The 24,268-nt window shown below is 41.4% G+C and overlaps 1 protein-coding gene across 4 annotated transcripts in view; it reads left to right on the top strand.

Annotated features, from left to right (window-relative positions):
- Positions 1 to 24,268, top strand: part of eps15 (epidermal growth factor receptor pathway substrate 15) — a 148,355-nt gene that overhangs the window by 107,256 nt on the left and 16,831 nt on the right. For all 4 annotated transcript variants that reach the window (XM_078218556.1, XM_078218555.1, XM_078218558.1 and 1 more), the window contains 5 exons: positions 6,576 to 6,737; positions 11,645 to 11,842; positions 16,292 to 16,498; positions 17,865 to 17,954; positions 21,618 to 21,708. In XM_078218556.1, the coding sequence (XP_078074682.1) occupies positions 6,576 to 6,737; positions 11,645 to 11,842; positions 16,292 to 16,498; positions 17,865 to 17,954; positions 21,618 to 21,708 (748 nt within the window). The remainder of the gene's footprint in view (positions 1 to 6,575; positions 6,738 to 11,644; positions 11,843 to 16,291; positions 16,499 to 17,864; positions 17,955 to 21,617; positions 21,709 to 24,268) is intronic.

The raw sequence follows: 24,268 nt of genomic DNA, 5'->3' as shown, positions 1-24,268 counted from the left end.
ACACTACTTCAAAATTGACCCATGGCTTTTATGTAACCTTATTATCCATAAACCAAAATGCATTTCTCTGTCTATCTGTCTGTAGGAGAATGGATAAGAGAAGCTGCATCCATTTTAGAAAATATTTACTATGAAAATATATTTACTGTAGTTGTAAGAAAGACATTCTTTGAGCATCTCTAACAAATAAGATTTTTGTGCTCTATTTTAATAATCTGAAGCTATTGAGGATTATTGATAACAGGCAAGCTTACTCTAACCATAAGTGTTATCCAAATGCTACCACTTTTCATGTAAATAATGTTCCTAGTCCGTTAGACTGCTATTTAAGCCTATTGTAATGTGTAGTTTAAAAATATCATACCTGTCAGCAAAGCAACCTGCTTTTATCAAAGTATAAGCAAAATATTGCAAATGCTGGAAATCTGAATTAAAACAAAAAGTACTGGAAGTACAGTACAGCAAGTACAGCAGGTTTGGTCGCATTGGTGGAGAGAAAAATAATAACATTTTGATCCCATACGACTTCTTCAGAGGTAAAGAGAGGCAGAAATGTGGGATTATATAGTTTAAGGTTTTTTGAGTTTTCAAGTTTGTTTATTAGTGTCACAAGTAGGCTTACATTAACACTGCAGTGAAGTTACTGTGAAAATCCCCTAATTGCCGCACTCCAGCGCCTGTTTGGGTACACTGAGGGAGAATTTAACATGGCCAATGCATCTAACCACGTCTTTTGGACTGTGGGAGGAAACCGGACATGGGGAGGAAGTGTAGACTCCATACAGACAGTGACCCAAGCCAGGAATTGAACCCGGGTACCTGGTGCAATGAGGCAGTAGTGCTAATCACTGTGCCGCCCGAGGGGTGGAGGAGGTAGAGCAGAATAGAAGATCAGGAATAGGTCGGAGTTAAGGAGAGATTGACAAAGATATCATGGACACAAGACAAAGGGAGTGTTAATGGTAATATTGAGGACTAAAGAAGGTGCTGATTGTGGCTTAAAGTTAAGCCAGCAGAATGTGTTAACAGGAGAACAAAGATCAGTACTCAGAGAAAGCAAAGCTAAAGAACAAGTGACAAATAGCCCCATGAGGGTTCAATTCCTGGCTTGGGTCACTGTCTGTCTGGAGTCTGCACTTCCTCCCCATGTCCGGTTTCCTCCCACAGTCCAAAAGACGTGCTGGTTAGATGCATTGGCCATGCTAAATTCTCCCTCAGTGTACCCAAACAGGCGCTGGAGTGCTGCAATTAGGGGATTTTCACAGTAACTTCATTGCAGTGTTAATGTTTGCTTTGGGGCAAACAAAGAAACAATAAAGTGGTCAAGATGCAAGGGAAACTTCACAGCCTAAAGATGTTAAACTGCATGTTGAGTGCAGAAGGCTATAATGTGCCTAATTAGAAGATGAGATATTGATCCTCCAATTTGCGTTGGGCTTCACTGGAGCATTGCAGCAGTCATGATGTGGAGATGCCGACGTTGGACTGGGGTAAACAGATCTCCCACTCACCTGACGAAGGAGCAGCGCTCCGAAAGCTAGTGGCGTTTGCTACCAAATAAACCTGTTGGGCTTTAACCTGGTGTTGTTAGACTCCTTATTGCATTGCAGCAGGCCAAGGATGGACATCTGCACATGACGCTGAATTGAACTGACAAATGACCAGAAAGTTAGGGTAATGCTTGCAGATTGAGCAAAGGTGTTCTGCAAAGTGGTCACTCAGTCTTCGTTTAGACTCCCTAATGTAGAGCAGACTGCATTGGGAGCAGCAAATACCGTGGACCAAATTGCAGGGGTGCAAGTGAAATGCTACTTCACCTGAAAGGAGGTGTGGGCACTTGGACAGTGAGGAGGGACGAGGTAAAGGGGCAGGTGTTGCATGTTCTGCAGTTACATTGGAAGAGGCTGTGGGAAGGGAATGAAGGGTTTGGGGTGATGGAGGAGTGGACCAGGGTGTCACAGGGAGAATGGAACGCTGACGAGCAGGGGAAGGGCAAGCTGTGTTTTGTGATGGCATCATGTTGGAGATGGTGGAAATGGCGGAGTATGATCCTTTCAATACAGAGACTGATGGGATGGAAAGTGAGGACAACAGGGACCCTTATTATGGTTCTGAGAGGGAGGGGAAGGGAGGGCAGAGGTGCAGGTAATGGATTGGACACGGTTGAATTCCCTGTCTGTGGTTAACTTGATTGATGGAAAAAGCAGACATGTCAGAAGCGCTGTTTTTGGAAGGTGGTATAATTAGAACAGATGCGGCAGAGGTGGAGAAACCTGGGAGAATGGGATGAAGCCCTTACAGGAAGCAGGCTAGCTGTGGGAGTGGGTGGGTTTGTATTGAATATTGCTGGTCAGTCTATCACCAGAAATGGAGACAGAGGTGTCAAGGAAGGAGAGGGAAGTGTCGGAGATGGACCATGTGAAGGAGAGAGAGAGAGAGAGAGGCGTGGAAATTGGAAGAAGCAAAATCGATTAATTTTTTCCAGGTCCAGACAAGAACTTGAAGTGGCACCGATATAGTCATTGATGTAATAGGAAAAGAATTGTGGGAGAGGGCCTGAGTAGGACTGGAAGGAGGAATGTTCCACGTACCCCATAAGAAGGCAGACATAACTTTTATCAAAGCTTTGTTTTTGAGATATTTTGAATGAATTATGACCAGCAGAGATGAAAGATGATTAACTGAATAGATTATATGGAATCAAATTCGGTCTGTTTTTATAGGTTTTAATGAATAATTTGATTATTGAGCCTCTCCCGACTTTGTGAATCTGCCATGCTGTTTACCCAACACCTATGCTGACAGCTTTCAATATCATGTTTTATATTGCTTTTGGTTTGATCTGAAGAAAAGCACCTGAAGACAGGCTATTCTAGTTTGCTGCGTGAAATATCACAATGATATCTCCAGTTTCAGTTAGCTTTTATAAGTTTTTAAAAACTGTACATAAATAGATCCTTTTCCCTGTTAATGGAGCATCTGCCAGCCCCGTTTACGCAATAGTTTGACTTTGGAACATAATTTCTCTTTAGGGTGCTTGTATATTTTATGTGAAAACAGTTTTCTGAAGGTGCATTACAACTTGTCGAGAAATGTCAGTAAAATGTTTTTCCCCAACATTTGTGCTGTTGACTTTTCCAGAAGTAAGATTAAAATAATTAAATTTCCGTGATAGAATGTACCTGTGTACAAATTAGAAATGATACTCCACTTCAGTGTATGATACTGCAGCCGTTGGCTTGTATTACTGTAAAATGAAAGGATACATAAACAGTGTTGCAATGCCAAATAGCTGCTGTGTGCTCTAGGGAGGGCAGAAGAGAAAAGCAGACTTTTAATTGCAATAGTGGTAGAGAAGAACAAAATGCAATAATGTAATTGGCCAAACCAAATATTTGAAAACACGTACATGAAGCTCACTACCCAATACATCGGAAACAATATACTCAGGATACTGGAGATCTGAAATGAAAACAGGAAATGCTGGGTGTACTCCACAGCATCTGTGGAGAGGGAATGAGTTATATTTAAGGTCATTGACGTTTTGTCAAAGCTGACAGAAGTTCAAGATGCATCAAATTTTAGCAAGTACAGAGACGGGGAAAGGTGTTGTGAGAGGGGAAGAAAGAACGTGAGAGAGAGTAGGTCTGTGGTAGGGTGCAAGGCAGGAGAAGTTTAATTTTAAATATTCTTTTTCAAGGTGTGGGCGCTTGTGAAGCCAGCATTTATTGCCCATCCTGAGTTGCCGTTCGGATGATGATGAGCAGCCATCTTGAACCGCTGCAGTCCGTGTGGTGTGGATAGGTAACAGTGCTGTTAGACAGTGAAGGAATGGCGATATCGTTCCAAGTCTGCATAGTGTGTGGCTTTGAGGGCAGCTGGCTGGTTGTGGTATTCCCATGCATCTCTTTTCCTTGTCCTTCGAGGTGGTAGAGGACATGGATTTGCTATTGAAGAATCCTTAATGAGTTGCTGCAGTGCATCCTTTATATAGTACACACTGCTGCCACTGTGCATTGGTGGTGTACGGTGTGAATGTTTAGGTTGGTGGATGGGGTGTTGATCAAGTAGGCTCTTTTGTCCTGGATGGTGTTGAGCTTCTTGTGTGTTGTTGGAGTGCACTCATCCAGGCAAATGGCGAGTACATAGGAACCTAGGACTTAAGAACAGGAGTAGGCCATTTGGCCCTTCAAACCTGCTCAACCGTCCAATAAGATGATAACTGATTTGGCATTGGTCTCAGCTCCACTTCCCTGTCTGCACCCCATAACCCTTGATTCCCTTGTCAAACAAAAATCTATCTAACTGAGCCTTGAATAAATTTAAAGTCCCAACTTCCACTACTTTCTGGGGAAGAGAATTCTACACTCTAATGATTCTCTGAGGTGAAATAAAATCGCTGCATCTCTGCTTTATTCTTAAACGATGTCCCTGAATTCCACGGAGTATTCCATTGCACTCTTGATTTGTGCCTTGTAGATGATGGATAGGTTTGGGAAGTCTGGAGGTGAGTTACTCATTGCAGAATTCCCAGTGTCTGACTGCTATTATAGCCACAGTATTTATACAGGTTGTGCATTTCAGCCTCTGGTCCATGGTAACCTCTAGGATGTTGATAGTAGATGATTCAGTGGTGGTAATGGATTGAACATCAAGGGGAGATGGTTAAATTCCATTTTGTTGGAGGTAGTCATTGTCTGGGGACCTATTTATCAGATGCCACTTATCAGACCAAACCTGAATGTTGTCCAGGTCTTAATGCATTTGCACCCAGACTGCTTCAGTATCTGAGGAATTGCAAATGGGGCTGAACATTGAATATTGCTGAAAAGAGAGAAATGTCACTGAAGTGTTTCACTTTGCACTGATCCGGACATACACAAGAATGCCAAATTTCAAAGGAAGAACGGGATGCTGATTGTTTGACAGTTCAACTCTGGTCAAAGCATTGCCTTGGACTATGCACCAGAGAACGATAGACTTCCTGGATAATGCAATAAAGGCAAAGATTAAACATATTTCTTTTGTTTGCAGCAAACAGGTTCCAAGGCATGTTACGAGAGAGGCTGATTATTTTTCTTTCTTCATTCATGGGATATGGGCACCGTTGGCAAGGCCAGCATTTGTTGCCCTATTTGGACTAATGGCAGCATTCGGTTACTGGAAAGTACCATTTGTGTAGCCACTTCATGGCAATATTCAAGTTCTGTACTGCTAAGCCACTGTCTGTACTGAACATTGTGAAATCATCAACAAACATTCACACACTTCTGACCTTATGATGAAGGGAAGGTTATTGATGAAGTAGCTGTATATGGCTGGGCCTAGGACACTACCCTGTAGAATTCCTGCAGCGATGTCCTAGGACTGAGTTGATGCACCTCCAACAATCACAACAATCTTCCTTTGTGCAAGAAATGGCTCCAACCAGAGGAGAATTATCCCCGGATTCCCATTTATTAAAATTTTGCCAGGGTTCTTTCACGTCACACTCAGTGAAATGCTGCCTTGATGACAAGGACAGTCTGGAGTTCAGCTCTTTCGTCCATGTTTGGACCAAGGCTGTAATGAGGTTAGGAGCTGAGTGGTCCTGGTGAACTCAAATGGGCACCAGTGAGCAGGTTATTGTTGTGTAAGTGCTGCTTGATAGCGCTGCTGATGATCTCTTCTATCACTTTGCTGATGATTAAGAGGAGGCTGTTTGGGCAGTAATTGTTCTGATAGGATTTGTCCTGCTTTTTGTGGACAGGACATACCTGGGCAATTTTCCACATTGTCAGGTAGATAGATGCCAGTGTTATAGCTGTATAGGAACAGCTTGGCAACTAAATGGCAAAAAGGATGCTGGTGCAAGGTAAAAGAGAGTTGTGATGGAATAAGTAAAGAAAAACAAGATGTGGCTGGAGGAGATGAAAATTACAATAGCACAATCAATATCAACGCCTAGTGTTTGAAAAAAATAGGTGCAGCGTTTATCACCTGAAATTATTGAACTCATTGTTCAACCTGGAAGATTGTGAAATGCCTAAGCAAGCTTGCGTCGAGCTTCGTTGGAACAGTGCAAGGGGCCTGAGGGCAGAGTTTGACTGGGACAGAGAATAAGAATGATAAGTGACTGGAAGCTCAGGGAGACCAAGCAGAGTTATTCAGTAAAGCGATCATCCAATCTGCATTTGGTCTTGCTAATGTAGAGGCGCGTGCACTGAATACTATATAATAAATTGAAAGAAGCACAAGTGAATCACCATTTCATCTGGGAAGGAATGTTTGGAGCCCTGGAAGGTGAAAAAGGGACAGGTGAAAAGGCATCTCCAATGCTCATAATTTACCATGCTCTTGTGAAGCACCTTGGGAGATCTTATTACATTAAAGGTGCTATACAAATGTAAGTTATTGTTGTATCATCGAATCACACAGCAATAAAGGAGTCCACTCTGCCTAAAGGTGTAAACTGCTCTAGGTAGTGAAATTCAATTTCTGTTGAGGTTGCAATAGTTGTTAACATTAACCATGTATACTTAATGTTTCTTGTTGATAAAATGTGTTTTCATTCTAAGTGAATACTTTGTCTCCAGGATCTCCAGGATGAAGTTGATAAAGAGAGCACGAATCTCCAGAAGTTACAAGACCAGAGGCAACAAGTACAGCAAGTGCTCAGTGGCCTGGATCAACAGAAAAACCAACTGGAAGAAGAGCTTAACGACATCAGGCAGAAGTGTACTGAAGAGACACAGCTGGTAGGTCCTCGTTGCTTGTGAATATAATAATGAGCAATTGACCTCATCCCCATAGCCCTTTATAAACTCTATGCAAACTTAGTGCTAGTTAATGCCCTCCCCACCCATCACCCTACTTACCCTCCATGAGTGATCACTGATGTGCACCATTGCATGTTATTGAATTAGCTTAACTTCAGGTTCTAGCACCACTTAAAGTCACATCACCACTTAATTCTCACAAGTATTTTCTAATTGGTAAGCAAAAGCTGAACAATCTTGCCATTTAAACTTAGCTCCAGACAGTGCAGGCTAATTTTTAATCCTACAGGGTGTTCCAATGTGACATTAGTGTACCTTTAAGAGATTTTTTAAAAAAATCATGATCTCTGTTGCTCTCTCAGTCAATGTTTCTCAGCTCATAGCCTTAACTGATGTCATTATAACACCAATTTAACAGGAGATGTCCTTTTAAGCTGCTTAAACGGGGGTTTATTTTTACTGGGATGTTTATTGACTCAGGAATGTTAGGGTGAAAACTGGTTGGCAGGTCAGGTGATATGAGTTTTTTTTCATTTTCAGTTTGGAGCTGCAGTTTTAGTTTTAGAAGGGGCTTCAAGCTGAAAAGAAGTCTCCCTCTCTCCCTGGTTTTTGGGAAATTCTGCTGGTTAGCTGATAGCAAGGTCTTGCCTTTCTGAAGGGGGGGAATCAGCTGTTGGTGGCTTGCTTAGAGTTCCCGGTGTTTTGGGTAGCTGTTCTGACTTCAAACTGTTCTGAGTCTATCCAGAGAACTGCAGATTTAATCCAAGTCCAGAATTACATGAGCATTAGTCTTTGCTGTGTTAAACCTGTGAAAAGGGTCTTTCATCTACGGGATTGGTTTGATTAGAACGCATTAGATATATTTGTTAAGGGTTATCCATTATAGTGGGGTTGTTCTGTTTCTTGTTTGTAATTGATAAAAGTTCTTGCTAATTTTCTTACTATGCATATTAACTATATTCTTAAATAAACTTTGTTTGATAAAAGCCCCCTAGTTAGTGGGTCATTTGAATCACACCTGGAGTGAAACACATTCTGCCTATCCTAACCATATTCAAGAGGCAAAACTTATGATCCAGGTGGGCTCCACAAAATACTTTGGAGTTTCTGACCTGAACCATTACACCAAGCTTTCTCCAAGGATTCATTACTGTCCTCATGACAAACATTTCAGCATTTTCACCTTTATATATTAAAACAGATGGTTATCCTCAGTTCTCAAGTAGGGCTGCAAAAAGCTTTTAAAATTGTGCTTTAAAACGTTGTCTTTTAAGAAGTGTTAAGAAGGCGCGGCACGGTGGCACAGTGGTTAGCACTGCTGCCTCATAGTGCTAGGGACCCCGGGTTTGATTCCTGGCTTGGGTCACTGTCTGTGTGGAGTTTGCATGTTCTCCCCGTGTCTGCGTGGGTTTCCTCCAGGTGCTCCGGTTTCCACCCACAGTCTGAAAGACGTGCCGGTTAGGTGCATTGACCTGAACAGGCGCTGGAGTGTGGCGACTCGGGGAATTTCACAGTAACTTCATTGCAGTGTTAATGTAAGCCTACTTGTGACTAATAAATAAACTTTAAATCTTATGTCAAAATAGCCAAGCATTTTTATCACTGGCATCCCTATCGTTTTATTTATGCTATTGCAGCGCCTGCATAGGGTATTTAGATGCAGGTTGTCCCAGAGATGAGAAATATTTAGTAGGTAAAGCATTACACCTAATTAAAAGTGCATTAATAACATTCCATTTTTTTAAACAGTTAAAATGTAACCAGTGATTAGAAATGGGGTCATCAAAGAAATAAGATGCACCAATACCCCAATACACTGATAGTTTAATTTGGTCCGTTTGTGCACCTCATATTTGCGCCACTTTAAAAATACATTATCTTCATTTCCTCCAGAAGCAATTAATGTATTTCGAGGATCTTGGGATATTATTTCTTTAATGATCCCGAGACTTCTCACTTGATTACATTTCCAATCTAAATTTTCTCCACAGAATAAGAGGAGGCTGACATTAAGGGATCTAAATTCATTTTAAAAGAATTACATTTTTTAACAAAAGCAGTTGGGATCTCTGATTCTAATTTTGTTAATCCCAGACCACCATCTCGTGTTTTGACATAAAGTATGCCATCAGCAAAGTCTTTAGAAAGGTGTAGTATATTTTTAGTTGCCTTCTTAATTATATTATCTAGGGTAATTAAAGTATTCTGGGATGACTCAGTTAAAATAAGGTGGTAATAAAAATGAGGGATAAAATACTTTATTAAAATATTAAAGCGTTGTGAGGGTTTCAGAGGGCTCAACATCAAGTTGTCTCTCCATCCCTGTAATTTTCTACCCCATGAATCTACCTTTTGGCTGGTCCAGAAGTCAAACTGAACACCAAGGTTTTTTTTTAAATTCCCTGGCTCCATGTAATTAATTTGAACTCCCTTTCATATACCATGCGTCTTTGTTGTTAAAAAGATACGTCTTGTTCTTTGAAATGATGTGAAATCCTCCAGTCCCAAGTATGGGACATTTTCACTACATTTAAATTTTTCTGCATACCATATAGCTGCAGAATTCTGGGGTGCAGAGGGATCTAGGTGTTCTAGTGCATGAATCACAAAATGTTTGTATGCAAGTGTAGCAAGTAATTAAAAAGTCTAATAGAATGCTATCCTTTATTTTACGAGAGGAATTGAGCACAAAAGTAACAATGTTGTGCTTCAGTTATACAAGGCATTGGTGCGGCCACATCTCGAATATTGTATGCAGTTTTGGTCGTCTTATTTAAGGAAGGATATAAATGTGTTGGAGGCATCTCAGAGGAGGTTTACTCGATTGATACCTGGAATGAGCAGGCTGTCTTATGAGCAAGACAGGTCTTGTTTCTATTGGAGTTTAGAAGAGTGAGGCGTGACTTGAATGAATTATATAAGATCCTAATGGTCTTGACATAGTGGACATGGAAAGGATGTTTCCTCTTGTGGGCGAGTCCAGAACTATGGGGCATTATTTTAATATTAGAGGTCATCCATTTAGAATGGAGATGAAGAGAAATGTTTTCTTTCAGAGGGTTGTGTGACTTCGAAACATTCTAACTCAGAAGGCGGTGGAGGTGAGGTCATTGAAAGAAAGGGATACAGGGTTAGACATAATGAAAACATATAAGGTAGGGTTTTACATGAGTCCAGAATCAAAAATCTAATGGAGTGTTTCTTCAGAGTATAGGTTCATTATCTGTTGTAGGGTGATCTGTCTTTCCAGAATTAAGTCTTCCACGAGGGGAGAAGGTGCATAGAGTTGATTTAGTCTTGAAGGCACTATTGATCGTTTGTTAACTTATCAGCACCCAAAATATTATTAGAATCTGATGTGTCTCAGCAGCTTGATGTATTGAGCCAAAACATATTGGCTCAGATCTTCTGATCACTGGATCATTGGAGATCAGATGTACGACCCAAAATCTATATCAGGACTCCACGGAAGGTCTCTGCGAAGGTCTCTGACTCTGAGGTAGAGTCAGAGACTTTGGATAGTTTTGTGGGACTCAGCTAGTTACCTTACTGAGGACAGAGATTCCAAGCAAACAGTGTACCATCTTGCCATCGAACAGATAGAAGCCGAGGGCGCTCTATCCAGGTGCAATTGCCTGACGCTCATCTACATTCTGAACTACTAGAACATTGGAACTGGGGCCTCCAAGGTTAATCCAACTCTATATGCCTTCTCACATCCCAGAAGTCCTCACTTCTGAAAAGACGATCACTCTATTACAGTAAACCAACCTACCCTCTGAAGAAACACTCAATTAGACTTTTGATTCTGGACTCACCAAAACCATAACTTGTATTTTCATTGCGGTCTGGCCCTGCACCCCTTCTCTTATTCCTCTTTTATTGTAGAAGTGCAAAGGGGCAGACATTGTGAAACACCTTTCCTGCATTTTGTCTGTGTGTGTGAAATAAACCAATCCTATTTTATCTTATCTCGAGTTTGCTGTGCAAGTTATCCATAGAGGATTGGCACTTTACCACTTATAAAGGGGAGGGCATTAAAATAAAAAAAACCCTTTCTGTTTGCAGTTGGGTAGTGAAAGGAGAAATCACGATTGTTTAAATTAATCTCCCTCCTGCACATAACTAAAGTGTTGTCCAATGTGAGAAGAAGTTCAGACGGGTGAAGGGGAATGTATCAGATGGAGACTGGTTGGCCCTCTGTTCGAGGAAGAAGCTAAGAACACTCAGACTGTCTTGGTGGGGAATGGAGGTGAAGACAGAGTAGACATGCATGGCGAAAGGCAAGGGTTAGGGCCAGGAAACTGTTCAAGTGACTGTGGGCATTGGAGGCGTCATGTTCTTTAAATGAGAGTGACTGGATATGGGGAGAAAAAAGGACAAATGAGAAAAGAAGAAATCAGTTCAGTTGAACATGAACAAACCTGAAATAATAGGTCTACCTGTGTGTGGGTAATGGAAAGGAGGGAGAAATGGACGGGATTTGGGGACCACAAGGCTGGAGGCCATGGAAGGGGGATGTCCAAAGGAAATGAGGTCACTGACGGACCTGGAGATGATGATGATGGCTTGATGTTCAGTGGTGTGGTCATGGTTCTGTGGAGTGAGGGGAACATGTCGGAGAGTTGGCATTTGGTTTCTGCAAGGTAGAGATTGGTTCACCAGACAACAGCAAAACTACCATAGTCAGTAGGATTGAGCCTAAGAAAATGGAATGCAGCAAGCTCACAGGAAGACAGGTTAGAGTGAGTTAGGGGAACAAAAAAATTGAGACGATCAATGCCATGCTGGCAGTTCTCATTGAGAAGATCAAGAGAAGTTAAGAGACATGTTTGTAGCATTTATTAAACTTGTATGTTCATATTTATTGTTTATCTTGGTTTCAGATCTCATCACTAAAGACTGAAATTTCAGAACAGGAGACCCAGATATTGTCTTGTGAGGAGGAGCTCATCAAAGCACGGGAGGAACTGAGCCGACTTCACCAGGAGACAGCAGAGCTGCGGGAGCGTATGGAAGCAAGCCAAACCAAGCTGGAACCTGTGCAGGAATCTCTTGAGGCATCCCATCATGAAATTAACCAGGTAAATGGATTATTGCTTTTACACACCATTCCATATTATTTCATCACACCTGCAAGGTAGGGCTTTCTCCAATTATATTGTAGCTCTTTTCATTCTGTTGTAATATCAGACATGTTAGCAAAAATATTATACGGTGAGAATTTCATATGGTGCAACACAATTTTCAACAATACGTTTTACCATTTGTTGCTTTATTTGTAAGAGTCACCTTTCAAATTGACAATGTGATATTTGAAGGCAAGTAGTCCCTTATCATAAAACAAAGCAAAATCATTGCTTATTATTAGCCATTAAAAGTAGATTTCCTTCTCAACATCAATTTGGATGCCACATCTCTGGGTTTTTATGCTAGATATTTTCTCTGGTTCAATATTATTGACCGTTCTCATAAGGAGGCCTTACATCTCCTATGATCTGAAAAGCATCTTTCTTGCCCTGCATCTTACTAAACAAAGGAAAGACAGAGAAGTCTTTTTTAATTGCTGTCAGGGGCAGCATTGATTGCCACACTTTGTTGCCCTGAATTGGGACGATGGACCTTTTTGAGAAGTTACAAATTCTTGCAGAACTTTGAGCCTGAGGGAGAGTTCAAATTATAAAATAGCCGCAGTGAAATTTGAACTCAAATTCTCAGGATAATTAGCCCACGCCTGTCAAGTACAAGTCCAGTAACATGAACACTACATGCTTGTACACTAACCAACAATTGGAATACATCACATGTCATCATATAATTCATCTTTCATAGGAAAGCAAACTTAATGTAGATTCTATCAAACTTAAGACTCAGGCACTAAATCAGTTGTTGATTTCAACAAAACATATAGTCGAGCAAAATAATGCATAAAGCAGTAAACCACACAGGTTGTTACCCTTGTATGTGGTGCAACTTGCATTCACGTCATATAAACTTTAAAACTTATTTATTACCCAGAGAAATATGAAGCTGTTCCACAATTGTTTCTCTTCTGGCTGGCAAAATTCTATGTATACAACTTTCTTACTGGCTGCCAAAGATGAGAACAGACCTTACTGGCACAAAACCAATTTAGCCAGCTATTCAATATTCTTTGAAGATATAATGAAATAAAAGGCAATTGATAACTGTGCGTAACCGAATTAAATTAGATCAACAGCCGTTCAAGGGGTTACTAATTACTTGGAATATTTTTCTATCCAAGTACAGTTGTCATTTTCAGTATAGTACGGAGACCTTTCGTAGCCTAACTGTAAATGAAATGGAAGGCTGGGCAAATTGAACAGAAGAGCGCTTAAGTAGCAGAGAGTCTTGGAATACTGATTAGGAGTAATGGATCTTGCTGAAGATAACTAGCCATATTCTGAAACTATTTTATTCGAAAGCTAATTTCGGATTACAGACCTGCTCGTGAACCATCCTTATTCATCATTTTTGTACGCTTCTGAAAAATATGAAATTAGTATTTGTTTAGTAGCACTCAGAAGATTCACCGCTCATTCAGAACTTGAACACATATTGTCAAGTGATACTTCAGTCCAATAAGGAAGGATTTCTTGTTGGAGTGCTTTAAGACTTGTATTTATATAACACTTTACACTGGACAACCAATGAAACACTTTTTGAAGTATAGTCACTGTTGTAATTTAAGTATGAGATATTAAACAAAGTCCTCACCAACCTGTGTTGGTCAAAATGATGTTTCATGATTTTTTGAAGTGTTTCTCTTACTGTTCTGACCACCATTCAATTCTCAACTAAAACTACTGAAACAGATTAACTGATCATTCATCACATCGCTGTCTGTGGGGCCACATTGTGCATATTTTGAGTGTCACATTTTTTACAAAACAGTGATCACAGTAGTTCAAAATCTAATTCATTGGCTGTAGGGTGTTTTGTCACTGCAGAAGGAGCTAAGCAGTGTTAGACGGGGCTGGTGTAACCACTCAACAAACTAGGCTATTGCCTTGGCCAGCAAAATTTGGGGTGTGGCAAAAAATTGAACTGAAACAACAAAGAGCTTTAAAATGTGAGCAACTTTCCACGAATGTTCTCGAATGAATTTGAAACTCTGGAATTTTCTGAAGCAGCTGTCTCGGCCCCATCCACCCTCACGCATGATCATTAAACCTCTGGTAGCAGTAACCTGATTTCCCTGGCCCAGTGCTTGCTGGTCCACCAATCACAACCTCCCCTTCCCCTCTGGGCTCGCTGATTTACCGATCACAGCTTCCTTAATCAGAGTCCACCTGTCCCCTCCGTGCTCATTGATCCACCAATCAAAATACCTCCTTCTGTTTCATATTTCCACCAATGACAGTTTCCCCTTTCCTGCCTGCACCCACCCAGGTGATTTCTGATCCTCCAATCACAGCTGCTCGTTTCCATCTGTGTTCTCTCCCCCCCCCCTCCCCCCCGGTAATCCCAAGGGCATGTAAATCTAGTGAGTGGTGTCAAGGTAACAGTAATTGTGGAAGGCTGATACTGGAGCAAGGGCAAGCCACGTTAACTGCTCCTTGTGGGTTTGATAGTTTTTAGCGGTTATGAGATGTTGGGACTGACGGGGGACAGGTGTTGATGCCATTTTACTGTATTAATTTTGAAAAATTCATTGGTGGTGGGTTGGGGGGTGGGGGTGGGGGGGGGGGGGCGGTGGGTGGCACAAGGCTGAAGGTTCATTTTGGCCACCTAATACCCTTGCACTCACCCTGTACTCATTTATTGCATCATTTTACTTCAAACAGTTGCACAGATCGTAATTGGTCTTGTACCCTGTTTGCTTACAATAAAAATTGTTATTTTCTGTTTTTCTGCTGTATATTGTAATAAATGAAGCTAAATTTTATGATGATATTTGCCTCATTGAAAATAATGATATATTGCCATGTTACTTTCTCGTTGTGTTGCTTCTAACATTATAGCTGATGTGCAAAATCTTTCCATATTCTATAATTCAAAGCAGTTTAATTGTTATTTTAGTTACCTAGATGGTAGTTGCTTAGTGAATATCAATTCTGAATGCTATATATATATATTAAAAAATACATATTTTTGATAATAATGAATTTAAACTTGTACTAAAACTGCTGTCAGATAAAGTAATTAAAAGTAGCTGCCTAAATCTCTCCAAAATGCGCACTTTGTAACAGGGCTAAAGAACGTTTAAAATACTTACTTTATTTTTGTCACGTGGACACGGCTTTGAAGTGTTTCGAGACAAAAAGTAATGTCTCTTTGAGCACGATTAAAATTCAAGTGAGTTGATGTCAGTCAGTTTCAAATCAGTGTGACTGAATAGAATAAATGGAATTTGAATGCTGTCTTAAAAGATTTATGTGTGGTCTGGATGATTGTTTCACTCGATTTTTGGGGCTGTGCAACCTATCTTCTGTTTTCAAGACAGTCGAGTGATTATAATTACTCAATTCTTCTTAGATTGCAGTCTGATTAATTTTCTAGATGGCGTTAAGGGCTTTGTATACAAGTAACCATGCCATACCAGACCCAAGACCTGATCTGTCACTAAATGGAAAAGTCGTGGACATAGCAGTCATCTGTGATGTTGACAAACCCCTATGATAAATAGTACTATACAGATGCATGCAGTTCTAACCTGGGTCATCATCTCTTTCTTTGGATAAACTCAACACTGACACCTTGAGTCCTAATGTGTGTCCCTTCATAAAGGCCAATTCATTGTGGGTGAGTTCCATAGTTTATTTTTGTGCTGCTGCTGATTACACAAAAATTACAAAAACAGACCCAGTTTACATGGAAGAGATGAAATAAACACTATATTTAATTCCTGTATTTCATACTCAGTAAATGATAACCCATTCTTCGAAATCTTCAGTGTGGTTGTACACAGTACTGCAGGAACAGCTGACTTGAGTTGCATTTTACACACACACTTTGATTTGGTTGCTATTTAAAACCATGCTGTTTCTGGCTTTGAAGTTTTGAAAACCATCTGTATAAAAACCTGTTTCCTTTTTTCTAGTGACTTGAGTCTGTACAACAATCTGTGCTGTTAAATAGAAAGCTTACATTTAAAGGTTTCCACTTAATTTCTTTGTGGTGTAAATAATTTAATGAACTCGCGTGTACATTACATTTTAAAACTGCTTGCTGATCAGAAAATTTACATTTTTATTTCTTGGATTCAGTCCCATTTAATTTGATCAGTGACTCTTGGTCAAAAACAGCTGGGAATCGTATCCAGATGTCTCTGCAAATTGTAAAGATCCAGATAACTCACTTGAGTTGTGCTCAATTTCCATAATGATTCAATAATAATGGTATTTCCTCAAAATATGTGTCTGTGCTGCATACATGAAATGATATATTATTTATGCCCATGGCCCCATATCATTCATACTGCATTTTAGATACATTTCAAAGATTGAATTTGAGTGCCTCGTTGTCTGGCATTTACATGTCTTGTGATCACTTGAGTTTTATATTCAAAGGCAAAATCCAAGCTGTCTGAGCTACAAGAATCTGAGGAAAGCCTCAATAACCAACCGAGCTGGCGGAGCGTTATACAACCTGCCCTTGTCAATGGTGGTGTTGAACACTGTGAGCTCAGCAACACTGTCACTGAGTCTGCTGACCACAAGGAAAATACAGAGAGGCAAAGCCCACTGGAGAAAGAAGTTAATATCACTGAGACATTGGTAAGGCTTTGCAAATACCACTGATTTCAAACATCAAATATCACTTTTGATTCTAAATATAAAATTTGTAATGTCAATATTTCATCTGCTCGCAAACTTACTGTGTATATCTTTGTTTTTGGTTCTTTCATGGGATGTTCGCATTGCTGGCTAGGCCAGCGTTGGTTACTCAACCCTGAATTGCCAAAGTCATCAGGGAAAATTATAGTTGAAGGCCGACCGCTTCAAAATACATGAGGATCTCTCTAGCTGCCAGTTACAATTAGTCAAACTCAGTAAATGACATTGGGGAGAGTTACATGCATTTCTTTAGCTATGTTGTTCTCTTCTATTTTCACTTCTGTTTAAATCAAGGAACTTAAAAAAAGAGGCTCCAAAAACGGGAGTGGGATATTAGTGCTTTTAAATTTTGAGGTAAAGTTCAAGGGTGCAAGTAATTGGCCTCTGATCGGCACCTGTTGCACAAAATAATGCTGAGGTACGGTGGTTGGTTTAATTCATCTGTCTGACTTTTTTATGAACAGAGGCAGCATTTTGGGTCAAGTAATCTGATCCTGCACAAATATTGTTATTATACAAACTGGAGAATTGTTCCCAATTTTCCAATATTGATTGCAAGACCAAGAAACAAAACTTCCACAAGCCCTGTCTAAATAAGCCCTGTCTCCATCTGATGCAAGTGCCTTTACTCTCAATCAGTCTGTTGTAGCAACTGGGAATGGGGAAAAGATCCATTGACATTACTTTAAATTTCAGTTGCCCAGACATCCAATCCATTGCAGCCATGCACTAACCCAATCAAGATTTGGTGAGCATTGCAACTCGTCGGAAAGATGAGAGGATCAATTAGAGGGGAGGAAGGACAAAGAGGGGAATCACAGAGACATGTGGTCCTGGAATGTGTTTGTGGCATCCGTGTCGAAGACTGAGCAGGTGTTTAATGGAAACAAATAGGATATATTCACTATTTGTTCAAGACTTCAAAGAAAACAAACTGGATCCAAATGCTTACATTTATTCAGGAAACAAAATGTTAGTTATAATGATGAAATTTGGTTTTGAGTGTTAGTATTATGATTTAGACATTGAAATCAGCCCCACTTCCTAATAATGATGATATGTAACCAAATGCTGTGTGAACATTTGAACTAACCTAGTGGAGTCTGGATGCTGAATGCCATCAAGGCCTTTATTAGATTTATTAGCAACTATCATATTTCACCTTCTGGGTAATAGAAAACTGGAAATTACTTTTGGTGATGAGCTTATATAATATTTTCCATTTTAATGCAAAATGAACCGATTTATTTTTTGTGATGACTATTTCCATTTTCAACAATATATTTGTCGAAATATGTTTTTCCAGGACAACAAAAGCACTGATGAATCCATCCCGAATACTGCAGAGATGAAGACCGAACAAGCTGAGGTTCAACAGCCAAGTCTTGCAGAAAAGGTAGGTTTGTCAATTTACATTTTTCTTGCGCAAAACTGTACTGTTTAATTAAATAAAGGTCTTGCTGCTAGGGTGGGGTTTGCGGAAGTGGACACCTCCAGGCTTGACTTCTGCCTTAAATAGGAGATGCAGTTTTGATCAGCAGTGTTGATTCTGTCTGCTTTTCCCTTTCTCCCCCTTCAGGGTCTCTCATTCATCTGAAATATTTTGTTGCCGCAAAGTGCTCCATCTTGTGGTTGTGCTAATAATCACAGCATGTTGCGAGAGATTGATTAAATGTGAGAGATCCGTAGTTAAGATTCACAGATATCGCCATCCCTGGGTATGTCATGTCCCACTGGCAGGACAGAACCAGCAGAGGTTGCAGTGGCACAATGGTATACAATCGCGAGAGTTGCCCTGGGAGTCCTCAACACTGAATTTCATGGCATCAGGTCAACCATGCATGGGCAAAGAAACCTGCTGCTGATTACCACATACCATGATACCCAGTATCAGTAGGACTGACCACCACACTGTCCTTATGGAGACAAAGTCCCCATCACATAGGGAATACTCTCCATTGTGTTGTGGCAGCACCAGGTATACCTAAAAGGAGGTGACAATCTAGTGAAGCTACAACGCAGGACTGCATGCCAAACAGCATAAGCAACAAGAGATAGACAGAGCTAAGTGTTTCCACAACAATGGATTAGAGCTGAGGTTTCAAGTCCGCGTGACTCTTCCTCAGAACTAAAGAGAGGGAGAAATGTGATGGCTTACAAACTGTGCAAGAGGGGCTGGAGCAGCTAGAACAGAGTAGAAAATCAGTGATTGGTGGGAGCTAGTAGTTGCATAAAGGTAAGATATCAATGTGTAAAAGTCAGTGCTCAGTGAAAGTGAAACTTCAGAATGTGTCACATGTGGTTCAGTGGGGAAGGGGTTTGAACAAAAAATGTTTTGGATATTAAAAAAAGGGTGAAGATGGAGGAGAAAGGTCACAGTCCAAAGTTGTTGAACTTGATGTTGAGTCTTGAGGGCTGTAATGTGCCTAATTGAAAATGAGCTGTGGGCATCACTGGAACGTTGCTGCAGGCCGCATGTGGGCATGAGAGCAAGATGCTCTCTTATGCCCTAAGTCATATCAACAATTTCCAGTTCTCTGGCCCTAACCACCTCCTCTTCACTATGGACATTCAATCCCTCTACGCCTCCATGTCCTACCAGGAGGGCCTGAGGGCTCTCTGCTTCTTCCTCAAACAGGGGCCTGAATACCACCACTCTCCTCGGTGTTGTCTGGGAAGACACTTCAACCAATGTTTATAAACTATTTTACCAAGGTGTCCTTTCTTGTGTAATGAACAGAGGACAGAGCTGATTAGCAATTATACCCAAATAAAATTTATTACAGTACTTCTGGTACCAAACTTTCACAAAATACCTTAATTCGATGGACATCTTTGATTCTTAAATAAAATTTCTTTAACTTCAAACTATTTAGCTTAATTATCTGAGACCCGAATACTATCCGTGAGGTTGAACAGGCCAGGTTCACTCCACCAGGTACACATCTTAGACTTGGGCCTTGGCTGTGTTCCGATGATTTTGGGCCTTCGCTGTGTTCCGATGATTTTGGGCCTTCACTGGGTCCTGAACTCAGGGTCTTCCACATTATGAAAGTTGGTCTTGGGTCTTCGCTGATTCTTCACTGGATCCTTGCCGCATCTCTGCTGCTGACACCGAGTCTTCGCTGACGGGGCCTCGAGCATTCCCTTCTTATCCTCCTTTTGGCAACTTTCCAGAAAATTCCCTGGCAGTCAGCCAATGAGATTATGGAGTCCAAATATGTAAAATGCTAGGAATACCTTTGGATGTGTATTTCCAGGTGCTTGGAAGTATTTGGAACGCGGCGCCGATGTGTCTGGCAAGCACCCATAACATTGTGCTTATTTGCTCAGGGATGGGAGCCTCAGGCCAGAGCTCACAGGACATGTCAGGCTTGCCCTGCTTGCCTTGATCTGTGTGGGTTCAATTTGACTTGTCCTAATTCCCATCTACTCTGGCTGTTGTCTCCTGGCCACACCCACCTGGCTGAATTTGTTCTGTGTCACTTAATATTTCTCCTTTAATTTGTCTCATAATTATGGGTATCTGCATGGACCCCAGTTATGTCTGTATTTTTGTGGGTAATATGGAACATTCCTTATTCCAGCTCTCTCCGACAGTCTTCCTCCGTTACATTGATGACTATATCCTTGCCGCTTTATGCTCTTGTCTGGACCTGGAAAAATCTGTTGCTTTTGCTTCCAATTTCCACCCCATGGTTAGTCCATTGTTATCTGCCACACATCCCTTCTTTGCCTCGGCTTCTCTGTCTCAATTTCTGGTGATAGACTGACTACCAATATTTATTACAGGCCTACTGACTCCTGTAGCTCGCCACATCCTGCTCCCTGCAAAGAACTCCATCCCGATCTCCCAGTTTCTCCATCTCCATCGCATCTATTCCAACGATGCCATCTTCAAAAATGACACTTTCTGACATGTCTGCTCTTTCCCTAATGGAGCCTTCCCGGCACTCAGGCAGGTTTGACCCATTTCCTGCTCCTCTGCCCCCCACCCCCACCCCCCACCCCACCCCACCCCAATCAAAACTCCCCGTCCCCTCCATGACAATCATTTGTCCCAATCATTTATTTAACTCTCACTATAAATTAAAAATTTATGGGAAGTTCAGTGCATTTTACTTGCTGATGTGCTGTCTGTTTTGGTTCAGGTTAGAAACGTTAAAGTGTTTTATGAAGCCCGCCTGAATCAAGTTTTGCATCTTGAATTTGCCTAGGATAAGTATGATATGTTCCACTTCAGGTATGATTCAAAAGACCTAGTAGGGAGCTTTTATCAAACAAATTTTATTTAAGAATGTAGTTAACATATATGGAAAGAAAATTAGGAATTGTTTCTAACAATTAGAAACAAAACAACCACAGTAATGAATATATATAAGCTGTCCCAATCAAACCAACCTCCATAAACAACCCTTTAATCAGGTTCTACACAGCATAGGCTGAGGCTCACGTGATACTGAGATTGAGGCCGTTAGTTGAATTCTGTAGCCAAATGTTCTTGAGATTCAGAACAATTTCAAGATAAGACAGCTTCCCAAAACACCCGAGAAACCCTGATCCAGCCCCCAACAACAGCGGATTCTCATCCTTCAGGAAAACAAAAAACAGGGAGAGAGAGAGACGACTTGTTCAGCTTGATGCTGCTAACACTCCAACTCCCGAAACTGAAACTGAACTCCTGTCACCTGACCTGCCCGCAGTATTTTCTCCTCCCAACAATGACATCACCTAAGGATATGCGCATGAATTAAAAAAACACTTTTAAAGATACATTAACATCACATGTCCATCAGAATACATCATTGTGATTGGCCCTGTTTGATGGCATCACTTTTGCTGGATGCCTGGAGATCCCCTTGACTCAATGACAGATTCAAAATTTATTGGAAAAGTGGAAATCTGAAATCTACACTACAGATCAATTAATCAATGTGGACAGCTTCCTTCGAGGTCAGCATCATCGCTGCATCATTGACTATGCGCTGACTGCAAAATCCAGGCCCAAATTAATTAGTATGTACATTTATGCATTAATATCTATTTTTAATTCTTGCAGGAGGACCCTTTTGATATGAAAGCTACTGAATATTCCAACACTGTTCCAGACCCAAACCTGGATTTCTTTCAGACAGATCCTTTCACTGGAAGTGAGTTCAAGTTTTTATTTTGTTTTCCTTTTGAGTTTTGAAACTTGTAGTCCTCTTCACACAGTTTCAAAAAAAGGTCACATAAGTAGAGTTTCAATAATTTTAGATTAGATTTGCCCAAGTATCTTTCCTGCTTTCATACAGGGGACCAAATTAAATTTTAAGGCAAAATGTGGGAAACCAGCATTTCTCAGACCGACTTTAAAATGCACACATTCCAAAATTAATTAAGATGGATAATAACCCTGTTTATTTATTGGCTCGGGTTACAAAGAACAAAGAACAATACAGCACAGGAACAGGCCCTTCGGCCCTCCAAGCCCGCGCCGCTCCCCGGTCCAGGATTGAATCCTGAATCCAGGATCCCCGCCCAATTTTCCAGCCTATCTACATACTAATATCCTATCCCCGAGCTGTCCCTCACAGCTATGATGCACAACCTATTAACTCACCCCTACCCCCCCATTCCAGACCATGTGATCTCCAGGGAGAGGCGAAAACCCAGAGTGAAAACCCCAGGGCCAATATGGGGAAAAAAAAATCTGGGAAATTCCTCTCCGACCCCCTGAGGCGATCGAAACGAGTCCAGGAGATCACACTGGCCCTGATCGGAAAATGCTTCCCAACCCTATTCATTTCCACTTCCACGAACACCATATGAATTCCCTGCCCCCGAGACAGGTTCCCAACTATCCGCAGTCTAAAGTTGTACGACAATAGCATGTTGGCTGTACAGTGCTTTGGGACACCCTAAAGTCCTGCTAAGTTAAAGATTATTTATTCGTCACAAGTAAGGCTTACAGTAACATTGCAATGTAGTTACTGTGAAATTCCCCTAGTCCCCACACTTCGGCGCTTGTTCGCGTCAATGCACCTCACCAGCACGTCTTTCAGACTGTGGGAGGAAACCGGAGTATCTGGAGGAAACCCACGCAGACACAGGGAGAACGTGCAAACTCCACACACAGTGACCCAAGCTGGAAATCAAACCCCGGTCCATGGCGCTGTGCGGTAGCAGTGCTAACCACTCTGCCACCGTGCCGCCCCTGTAAGGCACGATACAACTCCAAGTTTGTTATTTTGATTATCAACTTGTGACCAGTAGCTCTCGAGTTTGAAGTGAATGGTACAATACTGTTATGCCTGTTTTTTTTGGGGGGTATATGGAACATTCCTTGTTCCAATCCTACTCTGGCCCACTCCTGCAACTCTTTTTCCATTACATTGATGCTGCTGCTTGCTCTCGTCTGGACCCGGAAAATGTTTTGCTTCAAATTTCCACCTCCCTGCTCATTTTCACATGGTCCATTTCACTTCTCTTCCTTGACCTCTCTGTCTCCATTTCCAATGATAGACTAACCATCAATAGTCATTACAAACCCATCAACTCCCACAGTGGGTGGCACAGTGGTTAACACTGCTGCCTCATGGTGCCAGGGACCCGGGTTCGATTCCCAGCTTGGGTCACTGTCTGTGTGGAGTCTGCATGTTCTCCCTGTGTCTGCGTGGGTTTCCTCCCACAGTCCGAAAAATGTGCTGGTTAGGTGCATTGGCCATGCTAAATTCTCCCTCCGTGTACCTGGACAGGTGCCAGAGTGTGGCGGCTATTTACAGTAACTTTGTTGCAGTGTTAATGTAAGCCTACTTGTGACACTAATAAATAAACTAAAAACAGCTACCTTGACTACAGCTCCTCACACCCCGCTCCCTGTAAGGACTCCATCTCAATCTCCCAATTTCTCCGTCTTCATTGCATCTGTAGTAATGATGTCAATTTTGAAAATGGTGCTTCTGACATGTCTGTTTTTTTGCCTAAACTGAGGCCCCCCTCAACAGTAAAGATGGAATAGGTTAACAAAGGGGTTAAATACTCATTATATAACATACTTCCTACATAATGTGATGAGTAACATACTTCTTGGATGAAGCAGCTAAGCTGTCATGAATATTCATAAGGCACTCTTTAATATAGATGACACGATTTCACAATTTATCCACAGTTTAGATCTCCAGCCGGAAATAAAGTCAATGGGTGGGATTTTTCATACAACCGCCACAGAGGTGGCCCGCCATTGACTGGCAACGGGATCTTCTGGTGCCGCTCTTGTCAACGAGGTTTCCCATTGAATGCACCCCTCGCCACCTGGAAACCTGTGGCGAGGGTGCGCCATTGGTGGGACCCTTTTGGAGCTGGGGCTGAATGTAAATATCAAAGTTAGTGAGAAACCAAAGAAATGTACACAACTTTGGATGTACTTTGAAGGGACATTGGTTCAAGATGAGGGGCAGGAGGTTTAGGGGAGAAGTGAGGAAAAACCATTTTACCCAGAGAGTGGTGATGGTCTGGAACACACTGCCTGGGAGACTGGTAGAGGCGGGTTGCCTCGCATCCTTTGAAAAGTACCTGGATGAGCACTAGGCACATCATAACATTCAAGGCTATAGGCCAAGTGCTGGTAGATGGTATTAGGTGGGAATTCAGGTATTTCTAATGTGTCAGTGCAGACTCGATGGGCCAAAGGGCCTCTTCTGCAATGTATGATTCTATGATTACAATAAA

The sequence above is a fragment of the Mustelus asterias genome, chromosome 8 (genome assembly GCF_964213995.1).
Source record: "Mustelus asterias chromosome 8, sMusAst1.hap1.1, whole genome shotgun sequence".
In the NCBI taxonomy this organism is placed as follows: Eukaryota; Metazoa; Chordata; class Chondrichthyes; order Carcharhiniformes; family Triakidae; genus Mustelus; species Mustelus asterias.
This window is presented reverse-complemented; position numbering and strand designations above follow the sequence as displayed.